General features: G+C 31.8%; 5 protein-coding genes across 6 annotated transcripts; 3 read left to right on the forward strand and 2 right to left on the reverse strand.

Moving 5' to 3' along the window:
- Positions 1-2831: 2831 nt before the first annotated feature.
- On the reverse strand, positions 2832-6350 carry LOC107193640 (ATP-dependent RNA helicase DDX54). The gene is made up of 12 exons (XM_015583129.1): positions 6172-6350; positions 5900-6101; positions 5280-5656; positions 4892-5207; positions 4614-4824; positions 4322-4548; positions 4015-4206; positions 3806-3941; positions 3527-3719; positions 3325-3463; positions 3090-3243; positions 2832-3016 (listed from the first exon to the last, which is right to left on the reverse strand). The coding sequence occupies exons 2-12, from the start codon at positions 6092-6094 to the stop codon at positions 2832-2834; spliced, it is 2325 nt and encodes a 774-aa protein (XP_015438615.1). The 5' UTR covers positions 6095-6101; positions 6172-6350.
- A 326-nt stretch (positions 6351-6676) lies between these two features.
- Positions 6677-7832, forward strand: LOC107193678 (60S ribosomal protein L24). The gene is made up of 5 exons (XM_015583169.1): positions 6677-6728; positions 6856-6931; positions 7070-7155; positions 7226-7387; positions 7670-7832. The coding sequence occupies exons 1-5, from the start codon at positions 6724-6726 to the stop codon at positions 7803-7805; spliced, it is 465 nt and encodes a 154-aa protein (XP_015438655.1). The 5' UTR covers positions 6677-6723; the 3' UTR covers positions 7806-7832.
- Positions 7833-8216: 384 nt separating this feature from the next.
- LOC107193689 (lambda-crystallin homolog) lies at positions 8217-10357 on the reverse strand. 2 transcript variants are annotated; one of them, XM_015583182.1, is made up of 6 exons: positions 10330-10357; positions 9298-9485; positions 8982-9190; positions 8735-8892; positions 8516-8658; positions 8217-8443 (listed from the first exon to the last, which is right to left on the reverse strand). In XM_015583182.1, exons 2-6 carry the CDS (start codon positions 9458-9460, stop codon positions 8226-8228), a joined length of 891 nt encoding a protein of 296 aa, XP_015438668.1. In that variant the 5' UTR covers positions 9461-9485; positions 10330-10357; the 3' UTR covers positions 8217-8225. The 2 variants fall into 2 exon arrangements, with proteins under 2 accessions (XP_015438668.1, XP_015438667.1); XM_015583181.1 differs by lacking the exon at positions 10330-10357 and adding an exon at positions 10184-10268.
- A 1123-nt stretch (positions 10358-11480) lies between these two features.
- On the forward strand, positions 11481-16660 carry LOC107193668 (nuclear factor NF-kappa-B p110 subunit). The gene is made up of 18 exons (XM_015583157.1): positions 11481-11744; positions 12026-12163; positions 12266-12411; positions 12571-12734; positions 12857-12995; positions 13098-13239; positions 13322-13426; positions 13507-13618; positions 13694-13821; positions 13888-14088; positions 14166-14233; positions 14326-14571; positions 14681-14804; positions 14864-15108; positions 15721-15876; positions 15977-16093; positions 16183-16437; positions 16519-16660. Exons 1-18 carry the CDS (start codon positions 11669-11671, stop codon positions 16621-16623), a joined length of 2667 nt encoding a protein of 888 aa, XP_015438643.1. The 5' UTR covers positions 11481-11668; the 3' UTR covers positions 16624-16660.
- Positions 16661-17132: 472 nt separating this feature from the next.
- Positions 17133-18474, forward strand: LOC107193686 (vesicle transport protein SFT2B). The gene is made up of 4 exons (XM_015583177.1): positions 17133-17508; positions 17739-17908; positions 18147-18264; positions 18340-18474. Exons 1-4 carry the CDS (start codon positions 17431-17433, stop codon positions 18466-18468), a joined length of 495 nt encoding a protein of 164 aa, XP_015438663.1. The 5' UTR covers positions 17133-17430; the 3' UTR covers positions 18469-18474.
- The last annotated feature ends 242 nt before the right edge of the window (positions 18475-18716 follow it).

An 18716-nucleotide genomic window follows, 5' to 3' on the forward strand; every position in this document is an offset into this window, starting at 1 on the left:
TGTGCCCGTTCTTACTACTTTAGTAGAACAAGTTTAACCATGTTGTTTGTTCTTTCATTGTTTCTAAGTATAATTAATTCATTTTCCTTTTCATTTCAGTGCTTATAACTGATTAATATCTAACCACAAGGATAGTGATCGTAGAAGAAACTGTCGGACAGAACAATACAGTTAATTAAGTCGTGTATTCTGAATATGTGCGAATCTCGTAAAGTAAGGCGTGGACAAGTCATCTCTGTCCTCGACTTCGACCTCGAACCCTTACCGCATTTTCCAAACAATTGAATTTCGAAAGACTTCCAATCACTGGTTAGAATGGAAATAATCTAGGATATTTTTTGTAGGTAAAGGTCGTTTTCGTTTACTATCCCCTTCGCTATTAAGCCTGCCCACATTATCTATTAGGTACAATGGATGGAGTAGTGAGTGGCTATGACCTACGACACATTTTAGGTCCTACATAATATCCATTCAATTATCTTATACATGTATTATTATCCACTGTAATTCCTCCTCTAAATAGCACACAGTATACGGTGATGTATATTTCATAATTGTTCAACAATTGAGTCTTAACACAACGTATATTTAAAATTTCATTCATCCGTGAATCTTACTGCCGCTGTATTGATATCGAATAGAACCATAAATGCAAAGAAATATTTACAGGAAACCAAACACGAAAATGGGTATTATTACTTCGATTTTAACAAATTTAAAATTTGTATCGCATGCGCAATTTGTTCAATCTAATTATTTAACGCTACACGAATTTGTTCAGGAAACTGTTGTTACGGTCTTTTTATTAAAAAAAAAAATACACCGTATTGAGATAATTCAGATACTTCAGACAATTCTGAACTGGACTTGTTTCAACGAAATTGCGCACAGTTAGATTGACAATTTCGGGATGACATATAGGTCTCTGAATTATACGTGCGAATGACTGCTGCGACCTTGCCCCAGGCTTTCAACAGTTGAACCATCTGCATAATTTGCATCGATCAATATTGCAGCAAATAATTGCGGGTCAATTCTTGGTTTCGCGTGCACACGATTTATTGAATGCTCAACATCTTCTTGGGCCTAAACGAAACGATTATAAAGGATACTTCCGGCGCAGTACGGTGTTCAGTAGAGATGACGAAATTCGATGACCGAAAACCTGTTCGGTCGAATATTGACGGGTCTCGTGTCGGAAAAGGAACAAGCCCGAGTATACATTTGATTACACGGAAAGCACGTTGAAAAATGTGCCCCACCCAGAATACTTCGTGAACCAAATGGACTTGGGCGCGTCCCGTCTCTTCTTACAGCTTTGTACAAACTTTTGATCAAAGTGATTTGGAAATTGGTGCAGGATTCGACGACAACAGCGGTCACTTCTTGGTACGCATACTTTCCTCGAAAGAATAATTATAAAAATGATCTCAATAACGTTTCAAGTTGTAATAGGCGGTGATACAGATATTATGTATATAAATAAACGATGACCACTTGTGATTCATACGTTCTGATATCAGTGTTCTGCATACTACCAAAACTGACTTCAAACCAGTTGTCATTAGTGACTCACACGTACACAGAGTCACGATGTGTTTCCTTTCTCTCCTTTTACTTCCTTTCCTAAAATCGCGAACCGTGCGACTCGATAAACAGCCAGGTTCGCAAAACAAAATTCGTTACCAAACAGCACACGATAATCGTTACGTAAGGCCCGCGCACAGCTGTAATTATCGATATTCAATCGAATAATATTCCCCGAATTTGTGACATACCGTCACGACTAAATGCTTCCCCCAAAGGGGGCCGTTTCTGCAGCTCTCTGGCAATTGACGCACGAAAGGATATTTGGAAAACAAATGGGAATCTATCCACACTATTTTTAAAAAGTGAAAAAAAAGGAACGAATGATTCGTGTCACACTGTAGAAATACCAGATGCCAGGTTATTTGGAAAAGTATTAATAAATCTCGACACGAGGGGATTTGAATGGCGATAACTTAATGATATATCGGTACATTTCGTTCTGGACAATTCAATTCAGTTTTTCGGTACCGGAAACACAATAACGGAACAATCGAAGACTGAGAATAATCAATGTAAACGTTAAATGAACTTTAACGTTGTATAATCAGGAATGTGGTGTATACTCGAGAAAAGGAGACCAATACGTTTTCAAATATTTACACGATGTTTTAATGTTCTTCGTAAAGATAACGCGCGGCGCCTGAAAGCCTCGCGTTCGTTTCGACTCCGCCGCGAAACTTTCCGAGGCTTCTCGATCATTTCGTTGAAAATCAACGACCAACTTCTCGTAATAAGTTTCTAACTTGGAACCCAGTAATTACGCAAAGTATTCGCAATGATGCAACGGAAATCTTCTGAAATTGTATAATACCCTGTAATCGAACCGCAAGCGGGGATTCATCCTGATATTTTCAATTTCTGTCGATTGTCACGTTTTAAAATTACAGTTCCCCAAAAAACATAATGTAACTTTACTTGCTTGCATATACTCGTTTTTTTCTTCATAGTATTGTTTAAACATATCCACGTAACAAACGAGAGTTTAAAATATCCTTCGGTTTTAAGAAACATTATTTCTGAAAAACATTTAAAGTAGCATTGTGTTAATATTAATAAGTTACGTTTAAGTAATATTTTGTTGAATATGTAATAGTTTTTACGAAACTACATAATGATTATGATTTGTAAAACATTCGATTGATTGAAGGATAATTAAAGGCCGACAGTGAAAAATTATTATTTATATTGCCAAATGTATTACACATTAACAGTTAGTATACAATAACAAAGAGAATTGTATTTTATCGTTTTTTCCCCCTGTTCTTCTGACCCTTGCGGTTCTTTTTGCCGTTTCTGTTACGCTTTCGTTCCAGCAATTTGCGTGCCTTTAGAATTTGCTCTGGTCGTTTCAGTTCTTTGTTTGACTGAATCTTCTCCTTCAGTTTTTTATTATGACGTGCCCAATGCGTATTAGCGGTCGTTAGCACTGGAAAGTACAGAAAAATGTTGTAGCGTCTATACATATTATGAAATTTTTCAAACATTATTGTGTCACATACGTTTTTGCATTTGTGCAGGCTCTTCTTCGTCGCTATCGTCGTCATTTGCGGCATCAACTTTACTTTTCTCTTTCCAGGCTGAATAACGATTCGTTTTATAACTAGCCGGAATCCAAACGCCTGATTCTGTTCGTATTTTGTTGATCTTTCGGTCCTTCAGGAGAAATAAAAAGGATAAAGATTTATAGAATTTATAGACAATATGAAAAATTTGTCAAAAATATAGAATGCATACGTTATTAATTGTGACCATTTTCTTCTTTTTCCTATCCCACTTCTTAATTTGTGTCTGAAGACGCTGCGATTCCTCATTATCTGCGGTTAGATCCATCTGAACTTTGTCTGCTTCAGTATTGAATGAGTTGACTGCTAATCTATAACACACACATATACATGTGGTTTATTTATTTACAAGAAAAAATAATTATTTATCTTACCCTTCTTCTGTGTGTCTATCTGGGGCAGCATAGGGAATAAAGAACTCTTCATCCTTTGTTGTAGATCGTTTTTTCTTTTTAGAAGGTTTATACAAGTCGTCAACATTTCTTTTCTTTGGCAAAATAACTGTGTTAAATGCTGAGTTAATCTCGTCATTTGTACTCGATGGGAGATTCACCGTTTTGGACTGTTCTATAAAAAGGGACCACCAAAAGATACCACTATTAAACTCATAGTTTTTATCAAATATACATTTCCCTATTTGTAATCGTATTTACCTCCTAATTTCTTTTTAGCTTCTAGTTCCTCTGCTTTTCTATGAAAATTCACAATACTTTGCTTATGAAGCGATCGTTTAGTTTTCATCACTTGATAGTCAGTTGAAGATGCTTTCGCTCCGATTTCGAATATTGTCTATTACAGACAAATATTAATACTTAACAATTAATTATATAATGGTTTATATAAATTTTATACATGTACGTACTCCCTGTGGTCTATAACTCAGCATCTTTGATAATAAATTTCTTGTGTTAGAAGAAACATCAGAATATTCTGGTATAACACCTGCTTCACCAATATGCAATTCCTTCACTCTCTTAATACTTTCAGAAGATGCTGCCGGTCGAGATCTAATATACTGTTTATATGCATTGTCACAAACTGTTTCCATATTTTGCTATAAATAAATTTTACGAAATATTACGATTAAAACACGCGTATCGAGTGTGGATTAAATACATGATTCTTTTTTAATTCAAATGTTATTTTAACGATGTTTTAGATGCACGTACTAAATCTGTGGAACTGTTCTGCCAATTTATTAATTGAGCAAGTTCTTCTTCTATCATTTCTTGTGGCATTTTACCTATAGCACCCTCTGTATTCTCCATAGATCCAGAGGGTGTAATAATGAACAAGGGACGACCAAGGAAAAGATGTAAATCAACAAGGTAAGCATGTTCATCTGGGCTTATAATATTGTATGCAGTTCCAGATCGACCAGCTCTTGCACAACGACCTGTTATCAAAACCGATTATATATAATCATAACTTTACAAAATGCTAAAGAAAATAATCGCTTACCTACTCTATGTACAAAAAGTTTTGATTTGGCAGGAAAATTGAAATTTATCACATTATCCAAATGTGGAATATCTAAACCTCGAGCAGCAACATCTGTTACTACGAGTGCCCTAACTTTGTTATTTTGAAATTTGGCTGCATTAATTTTTCTAGCCGATGGGTCCAAGTTTGAATAAATGAATGTGTTAGAAATTCCTGCCTTATCTAACACCTAAGTAATAAAATATACATAATGTATATGCTGTATGAAGGTATAGTCATATATTTTTTTTAAATACCTGATGAATATATTCTACATGATGCTGTGTTGCAGCAAATATTACTATTTGGGAATCACTTTTAATAACGCTCTTTAATAAACATAATAGTACAGCTAGTTTTTCTTCTGGCCGGCATACTATAAATGAAAGTGCTAATTGTTCAGGTATTTTGCTTTCTACATCTAAACGCAATAAAACAGGATCACTTAATCCTGCCTTTGCAAAATCAACCAGAACTTTAGGTAGTGTTGCAGAAAATAGTAATGTTTGCCTGGACTCTGGTAATCTGTTTGTAATTTCATTAATTTGTTCTCCAAAACCCATCTCAAATAACCTATAAAACAATTTATAAAATACAATTTGTGTAACTTATTAGAGTAAAGACATTATTACACTTTATTCTCACCTATCAGCTTCATCAAAAACAACGTATTCAATGCTATTCAACTGCAAATCCATCTCGATACATATGTGTAGAAATCTTCCTGGTGTTGCAACCAATATATCAGGACTTCCATGAATTGCAGTAAACTGATTTTCCATACTATCACCTCCCAAAATAACAGATGCTTTTAAGCCAGTGAATTTTCCTATTTCCTTTATGAATTTTAATGTTTGTAATGCTAGCTCACGAGTAGGTGATAAGATTAAAGCTCTTGCACCAGCTTTTGCTTGTCTTGCTTTTAATTTTTCAAACAAAGGAATTAAGAAGCAAGCAGTCTTTCCACTACCTGTTCTTGCCATAGCTACTACATCACGACCTTCCAAAGCCAAAGGAATAGTCTATAAAACACAATTTCATCAAACTTTATAGATGGACATAAGCATTAATCCCTTAATGATCATCTATCAATCTAATATATATAGGACTTAACTTTTACATACATTTATTCTTTAATGTGATTACATCATACTCTATTTGAAATAGTAAAGTTTTAGATAAACAGTAAAGTTTCTATTACATTCCACTTGTCATCAAGGAATTAATCATTTCATAATGTTTTTCATAAAATTCATACAATTTACCTTTCGTTGGATAGGTGTTGGTATTTTATATCCACGTTTCAATATTCCTTTTAACACTGGAAAACTAAGGGCCATGGACTGAAATCCTCCCGACTTTTTACATACTTTCTTCTTAATTTTTGTGATTTCATCCTCTTCATCATTTTCGTTCGCTAGATTGGGGTTGGCGAACCCTATAATATCTGTGTCTTTCATCCTAAAGCTATATAAATATATCAAAGTATATTTTAATGACTACAAATACTACAGAAATAACCTTAAGTGTGAATCACCTTGCACGTGCTTTCGTTGACAGGTTTCACAAGTAAATCACAATATATTTACAGTTTAAGTGTTGGATAATGTTGAAAATATTATTCGATTTTCAGAGTTACAGGTTTTTCAGTTTTATAACAAGTATCATTTCATTTGGCACACATCACGCACGTGTATTGTCAAACATCGTCAAATAATGCATATATTACAATCATATTACAATACACAAGTGACACAGAGTACTTAACTATAATAAAGGAATTCTGAAAACATCAGTTACGTCGTCTACAGGAATATGTCCTAACTACTGGTCAATAAGATATCTTAGGAACATTTGAGAGTTCCATGCACTCCATCAGCTTGTTGAAATGTTCTAAATAAATCCATGTACCTACATTTTATTGCATTTATTAATCTGTTTTCGTTCCTCAACTTTGAAATAATTACGTTTTATTTGTAAATTACGAAAATATTGGTTCCGTAATGTTGGTAACAGTTACGTTTTGAACGCGTTGAAGTGGAGGGGATCGGCCATTTTTGTCGCATCCTTCTTTTCGTGATAATTCAAGATGAAGTAAGTGAAGATTTTTAGCATATTAAATATCCATGAAATGTAGTGCAATCTTTAAAAATGTTTTCAATGTGCATAAATAATCGCATCATCCAAATATTGTTAATGAACATGTTGTCCATCTTTCCAGGATCGGTCTTTGCGCGTATAGTGGATATAAAATATATCCTGGTCATGGTAAAACCATGGTTAAAGTGGATGGAAAAGTAAGTGAAATTTAATTCATATATATTTATTGCAGTAAGTCTGAATACTTATCACCATAAGTGTTTAATACTCAATAAAATTAATATTTTGTTTAGTTTGTATTCATGTGTCAATTTTAACCTCTATGATGCTTTCAGACATTCACTTTCTTGAACTCAAAATGTGAGTCCGCACATTTAATGAGGCGTAATCCTAGGAAAGTTACATGGACTGTACTATACAGGTATTACTATTTTTGTTCTGAGAAATCTCTGAAATTAAAGAACAGATCTTAAAACAATGCAATGTTGTAGGCGGAAGCACAAGAAAGGTCAGGAGGAAGAGCAAGCAAAGAAGAGAACAAGGCGTACTCAGAAATTTCAGCGTGCCATTGTTGGTGCATCTCTTACAGATATCTTAGCTAAACGTAATATGAAACCAGAAATTCGTAAAGCACAAAGAGATCAGGCAATTAAGTAAGTACAGTTTGTTTTCATAACAACTATGTACATATATTTATTATTATAGTTTTTAATTGTTCAGAAATATTAATATTATAGACATCTGTTCCTTTGACGTGATATCTCACAACACGTTAGATTTCAGTATGTCTTAGATCAATTGGACTGCTTCACCCAGAATTGTTAGTTAATGTTCACACTGTCTGGCTTTTGCGGGTTCATACAAATTCTATAACATCATATTCTGTGACCTCTAAGTTCTTCAGTTACTTAATTTGCTTCGATCTCTGATTTTAGAGCTGCCAAGGAACAGAAGAAAGCAGCAAAAGCAACAAAGAAAGCAGTTGTTGCTCCTAAGGCTAAGCCTGCACCAAAACATAAAGCTGCGAAAGTAACACAAAAATCTGCACCACGTGTTGGAGGAAAACGTTAAATTCTGACACGATATAAATAAAATAAACTTTATGTTTAAAATATGCATCTTTCAATCATACCTGATTATTATTTTATACTAGTCTATTAACTCTTTAGGGTTAGGTGGGTTAAAAACTGTCCCACCTTTTGCTTAACGTTTTATGCATGGTGGGATATATTTTAACCCACCTCAAAAAGTTGAAGTTACTTATAGTCATACAGTTTGATATTTTATTTTTATATAATTTTTTTTATATTAAAAAAAATTCTGTGCAACTAGGGTCTTTATTTTCTTTAAAATCGTGTGCTTCAATTAAGCACTATTCCATTTAACAGTAAAGTACTTAAATTCCCATAACTTGTATCTTTATTTAAAACAAAAAAATTGTAAAATATTTATACTTTTTACACAATATTGTTTCAATAATTCATTAGTAACTTATACTTTTTTATTCAGTTCTTTCTTTAATACAGATAGTTTGGTCAAAGCTTCGTCTCTCCAGGCACGTCTCTCTTGAAGTTTGTTTAATGGGCACATTTCATTAAGCTCATTACTAATCTTTTCTGCCATCTCGCCTTCAAATTTAGGAGTTGGACCGAAAGTCATGCTGGTATCGTAGATCGAATTTTTGTATGTTTCGCAATATTTCTTCATTCCTGAAAGGACAAATATCATAAAATAGTTCAATAAATTTTTCTATTTTTTTCTTTGTAAGTAATAAAGTTTACCTTCAGCATTTAAATGTGCGGCTTCAAAGGCACCAAGGAAGGCGTATCGCATTCCAAGACCCTCGCTCATAACTGCATCTACATCTTTCGCGCTTAATACGCCATCAGCTACCAATCTCCATGCTTCGTTCAAAATCGCGTATCTAAGTGTACATGGTTTTTTTGGTAAATAGGTACATTCTCCTTGACACAATATATTAGTATAACTGCTTTACATACTGTATACGGTTAAGCGCAAATCCATCAAGTTCTTTATTAAATACAACAGGTGTTTGGCCTATTTCAGTCATTATAGCTTTCACCTGTGTTAGTAGTTCAGGTCGAGTCCATGGTGCAGGAACAATTTCTACCAGCGGCACATAGTATGGGGGATTCACCTATATGCATAGTACCACGAATAATTAATTATTCATAAATACTTTTTTTTACTATAAATTCAGTCGGTCTTATTTGAATATGTACATACCGGGTGCGACACAAGTAATTGACCACGATGTTTTAATTTCTCGCTAATCAACGAAGGGCGGAATGTAGACGTAGAAGAGGACAGAATTACTTTGTCGTCGACTATACTGTCAAGTTCATTGTAGAGTTTCAGTTTCATTGGTAAGTTCTCAGGTACACATTCTTGAACAAGCTTAGCCCCCTTTACAGTTTCGGTCAAATTTGATGACCCTATTTGTAATATTTTATGATTCGATTAACGAATATTCGGAAACAACTTGTAATGTCAATAGTAACTGCAATTTCAAGTACTTATGAATCATAAATAACAGGCAAACCTTTAATTAATTGAATTTGTTGATCCGCGGTAAGTGAACCTCGTAAAAGACCGCTATTTTCAAGACGTTTCAATTGCTGCTGAATGTCTTCAAGAGCCTTCGTAATTTGCTCTTGTACAATATCGTAAATAATTACTTCATATCCTACGCTTGCAAAAAGCATAGCCCAGCTACGACCAATTAAGCCGCTAAAATAATGATTAAACAATTAATACACTGTAAAATAAAAATTAATTAAATAAAATAGCTACTACCATCTTAGAATTACTTTATTTTAAATCATGTACCTTAAACGATAATTTTAGATTAATATTTGTGAGACGTATTACATGATCTTTGCTGTTATCATTTAAGTTTTCTGTTGTTATCTTATCTACAGTAAACTACTACAGGGTATCATTTCTTTGACATTTTAAATGAACAGTCGAATAAAATCGGCTTGCGATATATATACAGATTTCGAATTTTTATAAGTAACACGTTATAAAACTTTCAACATAGTTATCCTTATTAATATATCATATAATTATACATCCAGTTATAGTTGAATGAAGAAGTTATAGCAAATAATTCTTAAGAAATAACATTCTCATTTATTGTAGTTGGAAACGTACAGTCATAAGAGCATGGATACATTATCAATTAATATTACGTGAATGAGAACCACTGAAAAATATTAAATACAGGACACAGTATTTTAAATTTATATATATCCAAAATTAAATGTATATATTGATTGTTACTGATTATGATTAATAATAACATTAGATGCCGGAATAAAATACATTTGTAAATAAGCAAGTATAGCGTATGTTCAATAGAAAACTTGGAAATATAAAAAATTGTTTACATTTTAATTGTATTTGAATTAATGAAATCTTGTTACCTGCCAATAATACCAATTTTTTCGTGTTTAACCGACATCGTTAACATAAGATATAAAGACCAAAGCTCGCGACTGAAGTGTAACAAATGCGTTGCTGACACCACGTAACTTGCCTTTCTAATATATATATACACACAATATCTCACCAGGTTAGCCCCCACCACTCCAGTTCGATAGTGTTAGTCTGAAAGATATAGTCCCGTCTACATACGTTTAATTACCTCTTATGATACATTTGAGTATTATAATTGCCATCTTTAAACTCGATAACGTCGAAAATTTTATCAGGACATGAATTCTCGTTTAATAAAAATAAATTATCATTATAATTTAACAATTATCATTGATACTGTTATATTATTATGTATTTATGTACATGTACTATATATACTTCTTTGACAATACAGCACAAGTCTCTGCTACTAATGTCATGAATGTATGCAAAAATGAATGAAAATGGAAAAATCAGTATACAGCTTTATATTAGTTATGTATATGTATAGGAATATAGAATTAATTGAAAAGTACTCAGAATCATAAGTAAAGTAAATTTTTATTAAAATATGTAAATAATCATTTTAATGAATTGTTTGTAAGTTTTGGAACAAATATTAGGAATTTGTATTGTACGGAAATAGTACATATTTTTCTATTCATTTTTTTTTATGGTAGTAATGCTCTACTTTGAGTACGGAAAAAGTTGTCGATGAAATTCTTTGTTCCTTGGGTTCATGGTGACCATGTAGCTGTAAAAATATTTCGAATTAAGTTGAAATATTATATGCATAATAATATTGTATTTAAATGAATTCTAGCTGAAATAAATAAAAAAATGTATTCGTAATTAACAAATGAATGTTGTTACAAATCAAAATGTCTTCCTTATTTATACATAATTTGTGAAGTTTTATGTGTCATTCTTTCGTTGATATTTGCAATAAAACTTACGAAAGCCATAATGAAAGAAAGTATAATCTAGTAAGGAGGAATCGTAGTCAACGAAAGGTGATAGTTGCAACGATGAAAGTAATTGTAATCATTAATAGCAATATAAAAGGAATATTTATTATACGTTAGGAATTAACAGATAACAGAAGATTTTCTGTTCTGTACGTAAACGTGCACGGGGTTGTTGATGCGTTGATACGATCCTTCTTTACGGATAACTCCTCCCAACTACTCCTCCGTACAGAATGATTGGTTAACAACACTGGTGACACTGGGTTTCTACCGTTTCTACGACGGGGAAAAACCTACAACTGCACTCAAGGTTATATACTGACGCATTATCGAGATAAGTTGCGATATTCATGTACGGTGAGTACGCGGAATGTCTACAGACTCTTACTGGATAGTAACAATTTGTTCACTTTGAGAAAGTTTAGACATAACGATTTCTGTTCCAAAATTTTTGTTTATCAGTTTCTTTGTAACTGATATAGTGAATGTTTGTTTCGTTGCGTGGCATCAATAAAGCAGTACACAATGCCCGAGGTTTTCGAAAATTACATGGTCTTCCAAAATGTATCTGAAAACCAGGATTATTTTCCTTATGGACACGGTAATTTTTTATATTTCCCTGAATATTTAAAATGAATTTATTAATAAAAGTGTGTTTGTCTACACTAATACCGAATGATTGTCAGTTTGATCGTAATTTCAGTTTAATAAATAAATTAATAGTTCATTCAAAGAATGAAACTGGTGCATGGACACTTTCATATAACAATAATATCACACATCGTATCATTGGTGTTATAATATTCTTTTAATATTTACTTTACATTTTAATTTATCTTAATTGGTATTGAGTAATGTTGTGTGTATTTTTTTGTTTTCAAGATTTACAGACAATGAACAATCAAGGTATGTTTAGTCCATTTAATGGATCACAAGGAACAAGTGCTGCTTCACCTATATCATCTTCTTTATCACCAATGCATGATATTGATTGTATGGCGTCTTTGAAAGATGTTACAGGTATATATATACATATATATATCAATTTTTTAGTATTATTTATGAACAGTGAAAAAAACTGTGTTTAAGAAATGTGAAATTTTTTATGTTCTACTTTTTTAGTGATTGGTGAACCATATATTAAAATTTTGGAGCAACCAGTTGAAAAATTTAGATTTCGATATAAGTCAGAAATGATAGGAACACATGGAAGTTTAGTAGGCACAAATTCTGGTAGTAGTCGTAATAAGCATGCACCAACAGTCCAAGTATGTGCATTGATAAAATTGAAGCAATAAAGCAACTAGTTATGGATTGTTCAATTTATTTTATTTTATATGCTTCTTAGTTTTTTCAAGAACATGATACAATTTTCTAAAAATTATAGCCTTCTTTTAGTAGCTGATAGACCACTTTATATTTTTTAGTTACATAATTGTCCTACCAGTGCTGTAATACGATGTACACTAGTTACATCTGATGAGGGTCATAGAATACCTCATGCCCATAGATTGGTGCGTAGAGTAGATGGTGTTGATTGTGATGATCCACATGACATTAAGGTCACTCCAGAAAATCGGTTTATTGCAACGTATGTTATATTTTATGTATAAATTAGATTTGTGATATTACATCTATCTTAAGTAGCATCAACAATGACATTTACTATTTTTTTTATTGTTCTCCATTTGTTATTAATTGTAAAACATATAGATTCCATGGAATGGGAATTATACACACAGCCAGAAAACATGTTAGAGAGGAACTTATTAAAAAAATGCGGAAAGAAGCATTGGAGAAGAATAAAAGAAAACACGCAAGTGCAACTCTGAGTACTCGGGAAGAAGCACAAGTATGTTTTTTTTTAATAATATATGCAATATATTGTGATAGCTTAAATATATAAGCCAAATTTAATGTAGATTTTCACCTTAATGAACACTTCATGTTGTAGATCAAAGCTGATGTTGAATGCTACCAAAAATCTGTGAATTTAAACACTGTTGCACTATGTTTTCAAGCATTTCTTTTGGATGAACGTGATGTTATGATACCGTTAACAGAACCTGTTTACTCACATGCTATTAATAATCTCAGTAAGTGCAAATACCACTCTAAATATATTAAAATATTTTACATCGGAAAAAATTTTTTGAAGTAATATTTGTAATGTATTAGAAAGTGCATTGACAGGGGAACTTAAGATATGCCGAATGGACAAATATACTAGCAGTGCTGATGGAGGAGAGGAAGTCTTTTTACTTGTAGAGAAAGTAGGGAGAAGTGAGTATGCTTTTTTAATGTAAATTGTAGGAAAGAATGAGAAATGAATTATTTTTAATTCATACATTTTTTTATTACAGAGAATATAAGAATCAAATTTTTTGAAGTAAATGAGGATGACAATGAAATTTGGTGTGCATATGGACGTTTTTCAGAATTGGATGTACACCATCAATTTGCAATTGTATTTCGGTACTTCAGTAATTAGCGTATGTAAAGTTTTCGAAATTATGTCATGAGATAATTTTGTATATTTTGTTTTCGTAGAACACCACCATATAGAGATCAGAATATTACATCATCAAAAGAAGTATTCATACAATTGGAACGACCGTCCGATTCTGACTGTTCGGAGCCAATGAATTTTACTTATAAACCAAGTGATAGAGTTATAGGTAACTTAAATGATCAAAATGGTTACTACAAACTTAAAACAAAATTAATAGTACATTAATGCACAGGCAGGAAGCGGCAACGAATGTCACATTCTGGAAGTACTGAGTTATCATATATATTACCAACTTTTAATGTTGAACCAGGAAATATATCTGCAAACTTAAGTGGTGATAGTGGAGAAGTGTCTAAAGAATTACAAAGGATGTTATTAGAGAATAGTTCTTCACCAGAGGCAAAAGAGTTTCTTAATCATATGGACATTGAGGGTAAGCATGAAGCATGACTCCATAAATTGCGATTTTTAAAAATTATTTTCATATTTTTCACCAGCTAGTTTTTGCAGGTTATCTAAAATATGTTGAGTGCAATGATGAGAATATGTTAACCGCTGATGGTCCATCATCTAAACGGGTATGTATGCGTTGTTCTTTAATAATTTAACACCTCATTTAATACATTTCATTATGAAACAAATGAATAATACAACAAATTTTACTTTATAGTACGAAGATGACATAATGTTCCCTAAAAGTATACTTGTCGAAGTTACGAAATGCATAAAAATGGATTCAAAAAGTACCGAAGAACATGTACGAAAGCTACTTAGAAATCGTTCCACATATGGAGATTCGCCGTTGCATGCAGCACTACGATATGGTCAACGCGATATCGTCAAGTATATACTAATGTTGATAAGCACTGATAAGGATTGTAAGACGCTTGTCAATGAACAGAATAGCTCTGGAAAAGTAAATGTTTTTTCAATACGATCAATTAAATTAAATTATTTCTTACTATAATTACTTTAATATGTTTGGTTATTACATTTTATATTGAAAAATGAATTTTATTTACTAGACACCATTGCATTATGCGGTTTTACAAAATCAACCGGAAATTACAAAAGCACTACTGATGTTAGGAGCCGATCCAAATCAATCGGATGAACATGGATGCTCTCCATTACACGCTGCTGTAAAAAGTAAGTTGAAAGATAAATTAAAGTTTTATCATTTAATTATACATTTGTATACATTTTAGACCCCCAAGCAGCTGCTTGTGTGGACGCTTTACTGTCAGAAAAAAAAGTTGACACTGAAACTCATAACGATGCCGGATGGACACCATTGCACCTTGCAGCAGAAGCAGGTTCATATAATGCAGTATGTTTACTTGTTCAAGCTGGGGCAAATGTAAATAATACTGACATGTCTTATGGTCGTACTGTGTTACACATTGCCGTAGAAGGTGGACACAAAGAAATTGTTGAATATTTATTGAAAAAGGTATAGTCTTAATCTTTACTTCAACGAAATTACAATAACGCTTTCAAAATATCTCGGGACCAGTTACTTAAAAGTTGTGAAGTAGTGAACCTGACAAGAATATAAAACAAGGCCCATCAAGAATAAGTTAAAGCATTGTCGTATAACATATCGCTGTGACAACTATTAATTTAACATTTTAAATTTCTCTCATTTTCATTACATTGTTATGAAACTTTTATGAGATTTTTTTTATGAAAATTAATTCATACATAACCTTGTGTGGACAATTTTGAGTTACACTTATGTGGAATATTATTCGTTTAATAGCACGTACTGAAAGAAGTATAATTTAAAATTATATAAATATTGTTGTACTTGGTCTCATTTCCATGTAAATGTAATAACAAATAATAAAATTTTTATGTTGCATTAGAAGTTGTCACACAGGTCCATTGTGTGGCACCACTTTGAAATTTTAAGTGACAAGCATAGTTGTTAAACAAGTCACTAGTAGATTGTCATTTAGAAATTAGAGGGATGTACAGTTCTACTACATTTCTTATAAAAATAAAATGTTCGACTCTTGTAAGCATTATTTACGCAAATTAACGTTACATTACATTTTCCTAGACAAATATAGCCATAAACAAAAGAAACTTCAGTGGAAATACTGCCTTGCACACTGCTGTTGTATATTCTGGAGTAAGGGCGAAAGAATTGTGTGCACTGTTAATCAAATATGGGGCCGATCCACACATTCAGAATCATAATAGAGAATTGAATGATGTATGTGTTTCTTTTAAGAGTATATTTTTAATCATGTTTTATCCGAAAACCATATTTCTTTCACATACTCAATGTGTTCTGTTTGGTATAATTCCAACAGGTGGAGAAAAGAAAAGGATCACATATACATGTGAAACAGGAAGTAGACTCTGACGATGAAACCACAGAAGAATGTACTGGACAATCATCGTTTGATTTGGCCATGAGTAAACCAGATGTAATTTGTTACATTTTTTATATGCGTATATATATGTTTACTAGTCACACGGTAAAACGTTCTAAACAATAAAAATGTGTTTAATATAGATTCTGCAGCTTCTTAATAGCCAAACTGGAGAGGTACCAAACGAGATGGGTTTGGTTTCCACGAAACTGGAGGTGGTAGACGAGGAATTACAAAAAAATTTGCTAAATACGGAACAGAAAGAAAAATTATCTGTTATTCTGGATAAAACACAAGGGTGGAGACAACTAGCAAAACGATTAAAATTTGATTATTTTTTAAAGACACTTCAACAGTGTTCATTGAGTCCATCCCTACTTCTTTTAAATTATATCGATGTACGCTATAAGTTTGTTTATTGCAGCACACCATTATACTGTAACTTCTTTTAATAATGTATAAAAAAAATTATTTTTTAGGTTCAGACAACAATGTCTTTGGCTGATATGGAAAGTATTTTAAGAGATATTGGAGAGAACGAAGCAGCAAATTATGTTAATGAAATCTCATTTACACATCAATAAAATTCATTTATTCATTGATAAATCACAATGTTACGCATACAACACATACAGTAACAATATTGTAAAATATATGTAAATTTTTCTAATTCTACAATGATTAAGTTCTTAGATCTTATGTATATAAAAGTATGGTATAAACATAAAATATATATATATAAATTAATACATATTTTTTAAATTTATAATCCGCACGTTATATAAATAGTTCACAATTTACATTACATAATAGTTAATATTTTTCTTCTCATTATACATTATTATACGATAGGTGTATTTAACCACACATCTGCAAATCCTTTGTCGTTACAACCTATTTATTATTGTACGTTCTTTTGAAAATAAGGAAGTTAGTTTGTATCAAGTAATTTTTACTATTATATACCTATGTTAGCGGATGTTCACAGAAAACATCCTGAGTATATTTTTCTATTCATTTACAAAAAAAAACAATACTTACTTTTTAATACAAATCGTTCGGTCGGACCCGTTCGGACCGACTTCAAAGTAAATATGTATGCATAGGGAAACAGCTGTTTCGTGCAATGTATTACACTAGTGACACATCTCACTTTACCAGGAAGAAAAAACACTTTATGAGATATTGTGGTTATACTTATACTCTTCTGTTGATGTTTTGTATTAATATCAGTTAAATGTATAATTATTATCATATCAAAAGTGAGCATTGAAATGAATCATATATTTACGGGAGGCGGATCATTTGTAGTTTCATGAAGAAACGATATCGTGTCAATTTAAATAGTATTACAGATAAAGTATTATTTTTGAAAACGTACGGTTAATTTAATGCAGAAAATGGATAAACTAAGGAGAGCACTAAGTGGCAATGACCAATGCGATGAAGAAAGTGGTATTATTACTCAGGTAATTAGTATTATTTTTAATAATATTCGTTGCATACGTGTAATTTTATTTTGCTATTGTATAAAACTATTATTTGGAATGCTTGCAATTGTTAATGGAAGGCTGATGTGGACTTTACGGTAAGAATGTGCACTTAAAAAAACATAATGTAGGATTTCAACATTTTTTATCAATATTGTTTATTATTAATAGTAATCTCGATTAAAAATAAATTAACATTTTATTTTTAGGTTATGGACCAAAGTTCATTAAGTTGGTCCACTCGAATAAAGGGCTTTGCTATTTGTTTTATTATTGGTATACTCTGCTCCATCCTTGGATCATTTGCTTTTTTTTTAAACAGGGGATTTGCAGTATTTGCAGTGTTTTATACAATAGGGAATATTGTTTCAATGGCAAGGTAAAATATCATAAAATTTTCTTTTTATTTCAACATTTTTTATCTAAACACTCATACAAATATATTTTTTTTCTTGAAATTCCCTGTAAGTAATTTAATGGTTTATTCTGATCATTAAAATATTTCTTTTAGAATTCTTTCAATTTTCTTCTATGTTTACTTTATAGAATAATTATATGTATAAGAATATATGCAATGTATAATTATTTTGAAAGTAAAATAGCGATTTTGTTTGTAGCACATGCTTTTTAATGGGTCCATGCAGTCAATTGAAAAAGATGTTCGCTGCAACAAGAGTAGTGGCAACTGTTTTAGTGTTTGTGGCAATTGGAATGACATTATTTGCAGCTTTACATGTAAGTATAAGATTATGAAATTTCAAAGTACATGTGCCTTTAATGATAACTTTCAACTAATGTTTATATTTTCAGCTAAAAAATCCTGGATTAGCCCTTTTATTTATAATTATTCAATCATTGGCAATGACATGGTATTCCCTATCTTATATACCATATGCACGTGATGCTGTTAAGAAGACTGTGGAATCATGTATCACGTGAAAGAAACCAGCAAAAGACAGTGAATACTTTACTTAAAATATGTTCACAGTTTATATTGCACATGTTATGAACTGAACTACAAAATTAATTTAATAATGTGAAACATAACAGTAACATACCAGATATAAATAAGCTATCATGCATTTTGTAAATGCTAAATGTTTATCTATATTTCAATGACAATACAATGGAAATGTTTTTTGACTATAGACTCAATATTATAATATTTAGTAACAATACTATAAGTG

The sequence above is a fragment of the Dufourea novaeangliae genome, unplaced genomic scaffold, assembly GCF_001272555.1.
Source record: "Dufourea novaeangliae isolate 0120121106 unplaced genomic scaffold, ASM127255v1 scaffold25, whole genome shotgun sequence".
NCBI lineage: Eukaryota > Metazoa > Arthropoda > Insecta > Hymenoptera > Halictidae > Dufourea > Dufourea novaeangliae.

What these genes read in the sequence shown, in the direction of transcription:
- LOC107193640 (XM_015583129.1), bottom strand. Translation starts at nt 6,094, where the DNA reads ATGAAAGACACAGATATTATAGGGTTCGCCAACCCCAATCTAGCGAAC. An exon ending in ACTTTTTGTACATAGAGTAG is followed by an intron (nt 4,549 to 4,613) that starts GTAAGCGATTAT and finishes TTTTGATAACAG; the next exon opens with GTCGTTGTGCAAGAGCTGGT. An exon ending in GCCTGCACAAATGCAAAAAC is followed by an intron (nt 3,017 to 3,089) that starts GTATGTGACACA and finishes TGTACTTTCCAG; the next exon opens with TGCTAACGACCGCTAATACG.
- LOC107193678 (XM_015583169.1), top strand. An exon ending in TGGTTAAAGTGGATGGAAAA is followed by an intron (nt 6,932 to 7,069) that starts GTAAGTGAAATT and finishes TGATGCTTTCAG; the next exon opens with ACATTCACTTTCTTGAACTC. An exon ending in ACATGGACTGTACTATACAG is followed by an intron (nt 7,156 to 7,225) that starts GTATTACTATTT and finishes GCAATGTTGTAG; the next exon opens with GCGGAAGCACAAGAAAGGTC.
- LOC107193689 (XM_015583181.1), bottom strand. Translation starts at nt 10,230, where the DNA reads ATGTTAACGATGTCGGTTAAACACGAAAAAATTGGTATTATTGGCAG. An exon ending in AATTACTTGTGTCGCACCCG is followed by an intron (nt 8,893 to 8,981) that starts GTATGTACATAT and finishes CTATGCATATAG; the next exon opens with GTGAATCCCCCATACTATGT. An exon ending in TTTGCGCTTAACCGTATACA is followed by an intron (nt 8,659 to 8,734) that starts GTATGTAAAGCA and finishes ATGTACACTTAG; the next exon opens with ATACGCGATTTTGAACGAAG.
- LOC107193668 (XM_015583157.1), top strand. Translation starts at nt 11,669, where the DNA reads ATGCCCGAGGTTTTCGAAAATTACATGGTCTTCCAAAATGTATCTGAA. An exon ending in GTACTCGGGAAGAAGCACAA is followed by an intron (nt 12,996 to 13,097) that starts GTATGTTTTTTT and finishes TTCATGTTGTAG; the next exon opens with ATCAAAGCTGATGTTGAATG. An exon ending in ACATGCTATTAATAATCTCA is followed by an intron (nt 13,240 to 13,321) that starts GTAAGTGCAAAT and finishes GTAATGTATTAG; the next exon opens with AAAGTGCATTGACAGGGGAA.
- LOC107193686 (XM_015583177.1), top strand. Translation starts at nt 17,431, where the DNA reads ATGCAGAAAATGGATAAACTAAGGAGAGCACTAAGTGGCAATGACCAA. An exon ending in AATATTGTTTCAATGGCAAG is followed by an intron (nt 17,909 to 18,146) that starts GTAAAATATCAT and finishes TTTTGTTTGTAG; the next exon opens with CACATGCTTTTTAATGGGTC. An exon ending in CATTATTTGCAGCTTTACAT is followed by an intron (nt 18,265 to 18,339) that starts GTAAGTATAAGA and finishes TTATATTTTCAG; the next exon opens with CTAAAAAATCCTGGATTAGC.